The sequence below is a fragment of the Hemiscyllium ocellatum genome, chromosome 18, assembly GCF_020745735.1.
Source record: "Hemiscyllium ocellatum isolate sHemOce1 chromosome 18, sHemOce1.pat.X.cur, whole genome shotgun sequence".
NCBI classification, from domain to species: Eukaryota; Metazoa; Chordata; class Chondrichthyes; order Orectolobiformes; family Hemiscylliidae; genus Hemiscyllium; species Hemiscyllium ocellatum.
The window spans coordinates 33,047,976-33,060,773 of NC_083418.1; the positions used below are offsets into that span (position 1 = coordinate 33,047,976).

Sequence of the window (12,798 nt, forward strand, 5' to 3'; positions counted from 1 at the left end):
TTTATTTAAGTTTAGCACAATTGTTTCTGACCAAAATTTCTCACGCTCAAACGGAATACCAAATTACACTATTTACTGTCATTGTATCCTATGGGATCTTTGACTCTGAGATAACTTATTACACCTGCCTCATTACGCATTAATGTCTACTTTTTCCATGCAGAGGGTGGTGCTTGTGTGGAATGAGCTGCCAGAGGAAGTGGTGGCAGCTAGTACAATTGCAACATTTAAAAAGGTATCTGGATGGGTATTTGAATAGAAAGGGTTTGGAGGGATATGGGCCGGGTGCTGGAAGGTGGGACTAGATTGGGTTGGGATTTCAGGTTGGTATGGAGGAGTTGGACTGAAGGGTCTGTTTCCATGCTGTACATCTCGATGACTCTATAATTCTATCATCTTTGCTGTTATTTCTTTGTATGAATTTCTATAGAAAAGCACATATATACATGCTACAATTTATTCCTTTGTTCCTTTGTTGATGACAATCATACAAAAAAGTCAAAAACAATAAGTTGTTACAGAGTGTAATTTCTCCATTTACTAGAGATTCACGTATACAATAACCATTCTTAGACTATTAGCACAGCTTTATCTAATCGAAAATTGTCAGTCTGCTGCTCATATGACCCATTCAAATTCATTAAAAAATTTCCATAGCAGCTAATAAAAGTAGCTTGCTTACCTTAATTCTGTCACTCATGCTATTAAACAACCCAATCCTCCGGACTGCCTTGAGAATGAGATCATTGGCATCATCCAGCATGTTGTGTGTACAAATAGGAGGTAACGAACGCCGCTGTTTAACAACACGATACACATTTCAGAGAAGTGAAAAGGGTAAGAACTTGATCAAAGAATGGTCATTATTTTTAACACAATTTTCCCCTTCCAGAGTTAAAAATCACACAACACCAGGTTATAGTCCAACAGGTTTAATTGGAGGCACTAACTTTCAGAGTGCTGCTCCTTCATCACCTGGTTGTTGGACTATAACCTGGTGTGTGATGTTTAACTTGGTACACCCCAGTCCAATACTGGCATCTCCAAATCATGACTTCCCCTTCCAGAATTGACAGTCACCAGTTTTTTTTTCTTGTTTGTGCTGGTTATATATCTCTGGTCTGTTCTGAAATTAAACCCATTTTAATCAACAGGCTAGCAGTTTGCAGAGCAGCAGGGTAGGACATTTGTGATTCCCATCTGAGCTTGACAACGTTCTTACCTAACTTCCGCATACACACATACACACGCACGCACGCACAGAGTTTTCAGTGACCCTGTGAATGATTTTCAACATTTGCCTGAATAGGCAGATGCTAGGAATGATCACCCTGCTCTCCTGGTACTAGTTGTGAGAAGTCCCAACTATTTTCAAGTTAGGATCTATTTGTATTAGTCGCAGGTAGTACTTAATGAGAATGGCTTGTCACTCTGGGAAATCTCATGGCAGCAGTGGTGGCAAAGAACACTAAATAAGGCAAAAAAGTATTCCTGTTACTCTCAGACTCACAGGTGAACACAATATTTGTGATCAGCTTGTAAGCAGTCCAAGAACTGTCAGATAGGTAGCTTACCCTACTTCACATCCCAATCACTGCTGCTGCAAATTGTAAATGGACCCCACACCACCGCGAGGTTCCTGTTTGTATTCTTCCTTTTGCTTGATCATGGTGTGTGGGCATCATTGACTGGGCTAGTATTCATTTGCCATCCCTCAAGATGATGGTGGCTTTTTGAATTGCCACTGTCCTTAGGGTGGGGGTGCACCTGCAGTTCCAGAATTTTGATCCAGCAGTGAAGTAATGACAATATATAGTTCCAAATGAGGACAGTATGGCTTCGAGATGAACTTGCAAGTGGTATTCCCACGCCTGTCGGCTACCCTTGTCCTTCTAGATGATTATGGTTATGGTAATAATGAGTTGCAGCAGTTTATATTGCAGATGGTACACACTGTATTGGTGGTAAAGAGAGTGGTATATAAAGATGCTGGACAGGTGCCAGTTAAGTGATTTACTTTGTCTTGGACAGTGTCAAGCTTTTTGAGTGTTGTTAAAGTTGCAGTCATTCAGACAAATGCAGACTATCCCATCCCATTCCTAACTTTGCCTTGTAGATGATGGAGTCAGGAGGTGAGTTACTTACTTTAGAATTCCTAGGCTGTGACCTGCGTTTGTAGCCACAGTATTTGTTTACATGGCTGGTCCATTTCAGAGTTTTGGTGATTGGTAACAGCCAATACACTGATAGTTGAGGATTCAGCGATGGTAAAGTCATTGTTTGTGAAGTGGATGTAGGGAAGTAGACCTGTTCTGGGCAGCAAAACAGACCTCACAAATGTGGGCTTGTCGAAAATTATCACCTGGCTAAATTTTAAACTTGATTTTTTTTTAACCTCTGGTTTCAAGATAAACAAGGGGGAAGAGGCACAGAAACTTAAATAAAACCGAATGCTACAGAGGCTGGAAATCTGAAATGAAAACAGAAAATGTTTGAGAAACTCAGTCAGTGATGTCCGATTTGTGAAGAGAGAAAGAGGGTTAACATTTTGAGTCCGACATTATCTCTTCAGAACTTTGGAACCAGGAATATGGAGGCTAACTGTGACTGTTCTACTACTGACCAAGGTTTACAACTATATTTCACATTCCTTTCAATTTACTCATTACCTAATTATTTATTTCCAAACCTTAACAATGGTTAACAGTGTGTTTTAAGGTTATTTAATTTCTTTTGCATTTTTCTTTATTGTGATATCGTTTACATTGGGTAAAACCTGACAATGGGGACTCCAGAAAAGAAACCCGAGATTTCCAGAATTTCTCTGTTAAATACTTACCTGAGTAGCATATATGGCTCTCTTCATCATAGTGAAGTCCTCCTGATCCAGAATTGAGTTTATATTGGGCATCTCCCCTCTGAAACCAAATAAAGACTTTTTAAATACAGCATCAAAGCTACAGTTTTAACATTTCACCTTCCCACAATCATTTAACTTTTTTTCTTTAAGTGCGTATTTAGAATATTACTACATGGACAATGAATCAGAAAAAAAATCTCCTCTTGCTGAGTAAAGAGGCATGCTGTCAGAGTTTTTCATTGTGCATTCATGAGGCTATGCAAGCATGCTATTTAAAAAAAATATTCACAGGAATGTGGGCGCTTCTCACCATGCTAATATTTATTGCCCCTCCCTCATTGCCAGAGGGTAGTTAGAGCCATTTCTGTGGATCTGGAGTCAAATGTAGGGCAGGCAAGGATTTTTATAATATTTGACTATGGTTTTCATAGTCATCATTAGACCCTAAATTCCAGATACTTTAAACTGAATTTAATTTCCAGCTGCTATTGTGGGATTTGCACCCAAGTCCCCAGAACATTGTGGATCCCTGGATTAATAATTAAGTGTTAATACCATTAGGCCGTCACCTTCCCCTAAGCAAATAGAAAAATTTTAAAAATGAGTAATTTATGCTAAACAAGAGAAAGATGATAGTTTGTCAAGTTGACCAGTTGGTCGAGGTATTGCCATGGGGATTGGATGAGGGAATAGTTGTCCCTCAAGCTTTCATTTGATTAAGAAAGGCAAAACATACCACACACTCTGTTTCTTTATAGAGAACAGGACCCTGCATATGAATACACGCCACTTGCCAACATAAGCGAGCCACATTGTGAGCCTGAAGGTCTTAAATTGTTTGTTAATTTAATTCTTTGCACACCTGGATTTTTCAGGCAATATTGTCCAATCATGTTAGCCACTAAGTTCTAAGTTTGATAAGCATGGCTGATTGGCTGCAGTCAGTATTCTGCCTGTTACAAACAGCCAAAGGGGCGTGTTGTCTGTTATGATCCACCTGTCACTGGGATGTAAAGCCTACCAAACTAGGCATCACTCCGTACTAACATTAATGTTCCATGTTACTCATTTGTGTGGTAGATAGAACATTTTTAGTTGCTTTTTCTCCAGCAACATATTTTCTTCTATTTATCAGCACTTCAGGTCAAACATAGCATGGCATGGACACACAGTAAAGCTCCTAATTCTCCTCAAAACAGTATGATATAATTTAATTTACTGCAAAGCATTCCTTTTCCATCACTATTAAATTCATCATGTCCTACACTAATTAGTTTTATGACCCATTTGGGTAAATTTTGCTTGTTTCTTTGATTCTTTATTTTAATGCCATCATTCTGAGCTTGTTTCAATGCCAGGTTCCAGAATGGACAGCCTTGGTTCATCATATATTGCAAACAATGCTACACTCTGGTTTACACCCATGATACCTTTTTTTGTGATGGCTTTAAGCATTACTTGGGATACGACATTCCAGCACTAATCATTTTCAATGCAGCAAGTAAACTTATAATAATGCACACTTATATTTCACTTCATCAAATCTCAAAGAACCTCATACTATAAACAACCTTTTTCTCATGCTAAAATCCTGTAAGAAAATACAGGCAACATTCTGTGTTAGCAACATATGTAATCAGGAATAAAATCAATAATTTTCTCATTGCAATTGAGCTGGGGAGGAATATTGATCAGGACACTAGACTCACTGTTCTATTCTGAAAGTGTTTTGGAAATTTTAATATATGCCTGAAAAAGAAGAGATTTTCCCACCAACAGACAGCAACTTCAATAATATTGCACTTTTTTATTCCTTCATTGGAGTGTTCAGACTCATGTTGAGCTTGAAAGTTACCAACCCAGGAGTCAGAAAGTAACAGAACTGAGCTGATGCAGTTTTACAATTGTCAGAGTATCGTGAAGAAAGGCAGAACTCCAAAGAGACAAAAATATTTAACATCAAGAAAATAACAAACAAGTGTCTAAATTGTTCAAACAATGTCTTGCAATGCAGCATTTGTTATTAATAAATGACTGTGCTTGCATTGTCTGCAGAGGTACTTACTCCAAAAGAGACTCATAAAGCTTTTTGCCAAATTTTTCTTTGATCACATTGGCGGTGTCCCTGAGACAAAAACAAAATGAGAGTTCAGATAATAGGAATGTCTCTCACAATCTCACCTGAACCTGGAGACAGAATTTAATGATCTTCCTTTTTTCACGAGATAATGTTTGATCATCAATAAGAAAGTACAGAAGGCCTTAGTTAACTGAAATAAAATATTAACTTGCCGATAATATAACTCCTCTTGATTGACTCAAATTTGCAACACCCACATTGGCTATGAACATGATAAAGGCTATTCAAAGTTAGTAGTTACAAGTTTTGAAGCTTATGTCAATCAGGTCAAGTACCCTTTCAACTATATATCAAGTTTTGTACACGTCGCTCAGTGTTTACAATATCCATTATATCTGCGCAAGGAATTGTGATAACTATTTTAATTTTTAAAATGACAGATTCTATCATACACAACGTTTGCTATTTCATGGCATGAGCATATCGCCCTATGATTGTGTAACTGGACAATGGATTACCACAAATCACTCAAAACATACTCTAAATTTGTTTTTATTTAAAAAGGATTCTCCCAGCAATTGAAACTCGTAATATCCAAAATAATGGTTGGTTTACTTAAAAAAAAAGTCATGCAGTTTACAATTACTTGATTATATTTACTCTCCTGAATTGTCTTGTTTCTCCTAATAAAGCTTTCATTTGAAGAATTTAGCTCCTTTTAACTGGTCTTGGACTTCATATTTTAAGTTGAAACAATGACATAATGAGCTGAAGTTGCAAACTATAATTAGCGTGTGTCTAGAAAACTCTCTCCACTTTCTCAGAATGTATCAATACTCCTCGTGCAATTATTTTTCTAGATTCTATCCATTGAATTTAAGGAAAGGAGTAGTGGGCAATTGAAAAGGGCAAAGGGTAGCTTCTGAAATGACCAGAGTCAATAATACATATGCCATTAATATCTTCAAGCAGCTCCTCATATCAAAGGGCACACTGAAGTACAGTCTCCAGGATCTCTGAGATGATATCTGCTTGCTTCACGTTTAATGACTGAAAATAATAGGTCAAACCCTGATTGAGGCCGAAAACAAAAATCAGAAATCATGCTCGGCAAAAGGTAGATAGAGGCCATGCAGTGGCAGCTCTAGACACATCAGTGGAACTAGAAAGACTGATATATACTGGGGCTCTTACAAGAAATATTAAGAAAAGCTTTTGAAACTGGGTAAAAGATCCTCTTGTATTTTTGAGTCTGTATGAACAATGCCACCACAGACGACAAATACTGATACAGTCTTATGCTGTTTCCGTTGAGTTTCCAAGCACTCTATTGGAGACAGCAATGCAGACAGCTGTTCATTCATTGCTGTAAAAATTCAGTAGTTGCCTTCATCAGACCTTGACAAGTATTGTGTACAGCCTTAAGTGACTTTCACAAATAATCTTGTTTAAATAGCAATCCCATTTATAAGCAGACCCCAGTGAGGTCTAATGAAAGGGAATAACAGTGCTTGTACTCCAGTCAGTGTCTATACTCCATCTTAGTCCTCAGACTTGTGTCAATTAGCCAAGCTAGAAAAATGTATATTCAAGCCCTAAAACAGAACGCAATCCAGGCCAACACTGCAGCATAGTACTGGATGTAGGAAATGCCTTGTTTTGAATGTTATTAAATGAAAATTCCACCTGCCTTCATAACAAATCTTATATTACCATTTGAAGAATAGTCATCAAGTTCTTCTGGTGCCTTGACCAACATTTATTTCTTAATTTTAAAAATTAAGAACAGTTTAGTCATTCATTCATCACCTAACTGTTTATATGGCCTTTCATGAACAAGTGAGCTTTCATACTTTGCTTTCAAATCAGCATTTCAGAAGTACTTCATTAGCAGGATATCCTGAGGAAATAAGGGGTGTTACATTTATGCAAATACTTTCCCTCACTGCTTTTGCTGTTTGATTCACCCAGTAAAAGCTCAAATGCAATCACGCTAACCTATGTGCCAATGTGAAGAGGCGGCACCCTCATGATATTATCACTGGACTATTAACCCAAAGACCCAGCTAATGTTCAAATCCAACTACGGCAAATGGTGGAACTTGAATTCAATAAATACAATCTGGAATTAAGAGTCTAATGATGAACATAAATCCATTGTTGATTACCAGGTTCACTTATGTCCTTTAGGGAAGGAAATTGCCATCCTTACCTGATCTGGCCTACATGTAAATCCAGAGCCACAAAATGTGGTTGACTCTTAACTGCCCTCTGGATGATTAGGGATGGGCAATAAATGCTGGTCTAGCCAGTGACACCCTCATCCTGGGAATGAATTTTTTTAAAAACTTTTTAAAAGCTGGTGCTTAGATGTTAGGAACATTGCAAGTGGCATAAATTTTCTTTTTCAACCTCATGAAATGAGAAGAACATGTTAAAATGCATTCAAGAAGTAGTTTGAATCATTTGAGGTTCAACAATGCTATGTAGGAAGACATAGTAGTAGGTCTGACCTTAAAGGAAGTCCTTAATTATCAAACTCTGCATATTCACATATATGCAGAGTGAACCTAATTTGGATCTTATAACATTTCTTCTCACTCTATGACTTCACATAATCTCTGATTACTTCAAATTATATTTCTATGCCTCTGCCAATTCTTGGTTCATCTTGGCTATCCTCTTCACTGCTAGTTCCTGGTTCCCACATCTCTGCTAATTTGGTTCACATCCTCACAAACAGCACCAGCAAATCATCTGGCAAAGGCATTGCTCCCAGCTCTATGAAAGTGCAACCCAATCAGCCTGACCCCCAAGAATTGGTCCCAACATCCCAGCAATCAAAAGCTCTTTCTCCTGTACCACCTCCCTGGGCATGCATTCATCTGTTCCATCCTGGACTGGGATGTGCACTGTACTGGGAGTGGTCTGGAGATTACTGTCTTTAAGGTCTTTCTTGCTTGTTTCCCTCCTAGCTCTTTAACCTAGGAGTGGTCACATCCCTCAATTCACCAGGCCTCATTACCATCTGACCAATGGCTATTCATCCCCCCCTCCCCTGCAGCTGCACAGTGACATTGCTGACTCTGGTACCAGGCACGTAAGATACCAACCTGGGATTACATCTGCTATTGCAGAAATACCTTCTGATCCTCATTATTTCTTTTCCAAAATTCTCTCGACTTCCTCAATACAGTTGAGTCACCCATCTTGCTGTAACTTGTCTATGACTGTACTCCTCAGCTGAGCGCCATTAACCCCATTAATATACAGAATGGCATATAATTGGAGAATGAAATTCACTCAGGAGACTCCTTTGAATGACCAGATGACTCCTTGTTAACTGTCAGCCTCCCTTTCCCTTTGTGCTTGCATAGAATTAAAACTGTGGGTGACCGCATCTATAAATGTGTTATCTCATTCTCTCGGATGTGCCACCGTGACGCCAATGGCTGCTCAGGTTCTAAACCCCTGAGCACAAGCTACTGCTGCTATCATATGAACATATTGTGAAGTTGCAAATCTACACATTTGTTGAATGTGTCATGAAGGGGTAGAGCAGCCCACCTTCTATTGCATTCATGAACAGGTTATTTCACCCTCAGGGTGAGAGGAAAAGGACAAAGTGATTGTATCCTTATAATCAATTGTGCATTTTGTCTAAATGTTGTCAATTATACGTCACAAAAATACCAGCCAGATGTCACTAGTTACCTTCATAAATTTAGTAAACAAAATAAACCAGCATTACCTATCAATTCACACAACAAATCACTCTCAAAGTGTACTGACTACTATTAAGCAAACAAATGAGTCAGGCATTTCAACTAGGATCATTTAGCAAACAACGATAAGTTGATTGACCATTGAACCTTTTGGCTGTATTGGTTCAGGAAAGATTCCCTATTCTTCAAAAATTGTCAAACGATATTTAACAAGACAAACAGGTTCTTGGTTTAACATTCTGTTCAAAGGATACTCACTTCAGACTCAGGCTAGGTTATTCATTTACTTTGGGCACTCAAACATTTGTTTCCAAACTACACGCTACAAAGTCGAACTGAAACATATTTCATCAGATCAAAATACAGACATCACCTGGATCCTTTAACTGTTGCTTATGAAAAGGAGCTTGATGCTCTTAAGCAGATGAATTTTATAAGTATATAGTCAGAACAGAAACCTAAGCATGCATACCTATGAATCATAATTAAAAGACCACGGTAATCATCTCAGACATCCTTTATGTGGACAGAACCATAAACCTCTTGTATAATGGAATTCTTAATCTAATCCCGCCTCGGGCAACTGTCTGTGCGTGGAGTTTGCACATTCTTCCTGTGTCTGCGTGGGTTTCCTCCAGGTGCTCCAGTTTCCTCCCACTGTCTAAAGATGTGCAGGTTAGGTGAATTGACCATGCTAAATTGCCTGCAGTTTAGATTAGATTAGATTAGATTACTTCCAGTGTGGAAACAGGCCCTTTGGCCCAACAAGTCCACACTGACCCGCCGAAGCGAAACACACCCATATCCCTACATTTATCCCTTACCTAACACTACGGGCAATTTAGCATGGCCAATTCACCTAACCCGCACATCTTTGGACTATGGGAGTAAACCGGAGCACCCGGAGGAAACCCACGCAGACACGGGGAGAACGTGCAAACTCCACACAGTCAGTCGCCTGAGTCGGGAATTGAACCCGGGTCTCAGGTGCTGTGAGACAGCAGTGCTAACCACTGTGCCACCGTGCCGCCCACGGTGAAGGGGTAAATGTAGAGGAATGGGTCTGGGTGGGTTGCTCTTTGGAGGGTCGGTGTGGACTTGTTGGGCCAAAGGGCCTGTTTCCACACTAAGTAATCTAATCTATGTAGCAATGGCAGGAACCTGCCTTCTCAACTTTTTAACTGTGGTTATCTCTTATTGCCTCTTTTTTCCAAGTCCGAAACTAGATGTTTCAGGGTGAGGGGGTGCAGAAGACAGGTGAGGCAAGGTTAAATATATTTAAATCTAAATAACATCAATAAAAGTAGATGAAAACCAAAAGAAGTAATATCTAACCCCAATCGATCCTGAACTTCCATACTTCTGTCTCACCTAATTTAATAATAATAAATAATGTTGGAAGCACTTGAATCTTTTGTCAGCACTTTTTAAAAAAAAACAATTTGATTATTTTTTACAATTTATTTTCAGCCATTTAAGTTTTCCTTTTTGTCCTTCTGGTTTGACTTACCTTGAAATAATTAATTATTAGCCCACGTTTTATGAGGTTGGAGAGAAGTGGAACAAATGGGCTTCAATTTTTAACGAATTCTACTGGGGAAAAGTTTCATTCTCTTTGTCTCTAATTTGCAGTGAAACTGCGTCAAATGGAGATTGGGAAATTAGCTTTCTATTGGTCAGCACTTTGGGGGTCATCATTCAGATTATCTGAAGATGTGTTCTCAAAACCAGCTGTGCCAAAGTGAAGGTATTATATATTCCATTGTTTTGTCTTATTAACTCTGTCATAAGGTGACAGAAATACAAGCTAAATGGACAAAAGGCAAGATAGTGCAACATAAACATAAAGAAGGATGGAAATTGGACAAGCAAAGAAATAAAATCTGTGTCTTGAGAGGATGTGAATCTGAAGACTTTATCACTGTCAACAGCTGCTGTCCAAAAAACAAAGTTAAATGAGACAAAGTGAGGGGACAGGTCATAGTCTGAATAATGGAATTCATTGTTGAGTCCAGAAGGCTGTGAAGTGCTTAACTCAAAGGTGTTATGGACCAGACCAGACCCTCTCAGAACATTTCAGGAAGGTAACCCAGACTCTAACTTTTCTAGATGGTTTAGGCAGATAAAAGGTGGATATTTCAGGAGTGGTGCAGCTGGTTAAGCCACTTGGCTTCAATTAATACAAAATTTAATTACACACCATCGAATGAAACACAAGCAAATGAAAACAGAATTTAGATTAACACTTATTTGAAAACCCAACAAACATGATAACCCTGCAACTTAACAAAGAAGCTGTTCCAATTTCCTGCAACATCTCCATTCACCCTTTGTGAAAAGAAAGTAAATTCAAACACAGGTTCTTACAGGAGAGATGTCAGAGAGAAGGAGAGGAAGAGGATCAGCCTGGGATCATTCTCTGAAGCATGGAACCTCTCTCCATTGTAACTGCTTCTCTGTCCCCATCACTTTCTAAACCAAAAGCAAACCATAAAAATCCCTGACCTGGGAGAACTGGCCTCTCCCCTTTCTTTGTACAAGTGTTTAAAAAAAACCTAATGGCCTCCCCTGATTGTTGACTTAGGCAGAGCCTGGTGGTCATGTTGACACCTCTGCCTTTTACAACCCCTTTTGAAAAAAAGGACAACATAACCTTGATAAAGGAGCAGCATCATCACAAAGGTAAACTGCTGTTTGTCAAACCTACATTGAGCTTCACTAGAGTGACACAGGAGACCAAGAACAGAAAAGCCAGATTAAGAGAGCAGTGGAAATTAAATAAAAGTGACATGAAATCAACTGAATGCTGTTATTCTTCAAAGTGGTCATGCAATCTGTCCTTGGACTCCCCACAATAGAGATGGTCATATTGATGAGCAGCAAACACAATACACTTAAAAGAAGTGCACTTTTATCACAAGTAATTTCATATGGAAGGATGTTTGGACTTTAAATGGTCAGAAGAAAGGAGATAAAAGGAACATGCCATGTTTCAGGATTGCATAAAAAGGCAAAAAGATTCAAAAGTTTAATGAGTTCAGTGAATTCAGGCAAGTCACCGGGCTAAGACACAATATGCAAACTTGTAGCATTAAACAAATCTCCAACACACCTTTCTTGTCCAGAAATATCTCGCTATGCTTTGCTACTGAAAACAGTCCTAATATCCCTGTACCAGTCAACTCCCTCCCTCCTAACAAAACCAAAATTCTTTTTGATTCAACAAAAACAACAAAGTTACCTGAGTCAGCATTGAGTACCACAGGCAGCATAAAGCCCACCCCCACTATTGTTCAGAATCAACAACAAAACATAGGCTTTGATACTTCATGTAATTCAAATACCAGACTATCTGACTCAGAAACAAGAAATACACCCATAAATCATGAATACAAATGATGGATAACGTACATTGTGACAGAAAACTATGCTTCTTTGTTCCAATGCCCACAGGCAGGTGCTAAAACTCTCACTCATCTTAATGTAGTTACTCTGAATGAAGATGCTTATTAAATAATAACAATGAGGTCTTTCATACAAAAAAGCCTAAAACACATTTGTGTTGCATATGTAGTCAGAACTTGAAATACTTGAGCTTTTCAAGACCAACTGAAAGAGAAGAGCAAGAAATTTTAGGTACAGAAAGTAGAGGAGGGAAGTTATCTGCATGTTACTGGTGTATCGCAAACTGTGCATTTTTTTTTGTAAGGCCATGCATGAGGTGGTATTGTTCACCACCTTCATAAATACTCTAGTTGACATTGCAGCTGTTTGTATGAAAACTGCCATTCAAATTAGAGAAGAACAATCTAGAGCTGAAAAAGTGCAAAAGGTCATAGACTTCAATGCAGTTTCTTGTTTGAATGAATACAGATCTTTAAATTCAAGTCAAATCTGGCTTCTATAGCAAGTTGAGATAAATGGATCACTAGCTCTAGTAGAGTACGATAGCCAACAGGAAGAGAAACTATGTTACTTTTTTAAATCAAATCTTAGCAAAATTTCTTGTAAATTAAATACGTAACAATAAAGTTTTATAGCAATCCACACATATGAAAGCTATCTTAGTGATTTGCATTTTAGAAGAGAAATAAAAAAAAGGATGCAGAGTGGAGTGGAAATGGAGATGCTTT

At 38.5% G+C, this 12,798-nt stretch overlaps 1 protein-coding gene across 3 annotated transcripts in view; it reads right to left on the bottom strand.

The window, feature by feature from the left end:
- Positions 1 to 12,798, bottom strand: part of LOC132824409 (glycogen [starch] synthase, muscle-like) — a 79,652-nt gene that overhangs the window by 14,566 nt on the left and 52,288 nt on the right. For all 3 annotated transcript variants that reach the window (XM_060838844.1, XM_060838843.1, XM_060838845.1), the window contains exons 9-11: positions 4,926 to 4,985; positions 2,840 to 2,918; positions 683 to 796 (exon numbers count right to left, since the gene is read on the bottom strand). In XM_060838844.1, the coding sequence (XP_060694827.1) occupies positions 683 to 796; positions 2,840 to 2,918; positions 4,926 to 4,985 (253 nt within the window). The remainder of the gene's footprint in view (positions 1 to 682; positions 797 to 2,839; positions 2,919 to 4,925; positions 4,986 to 12,798) is intronic.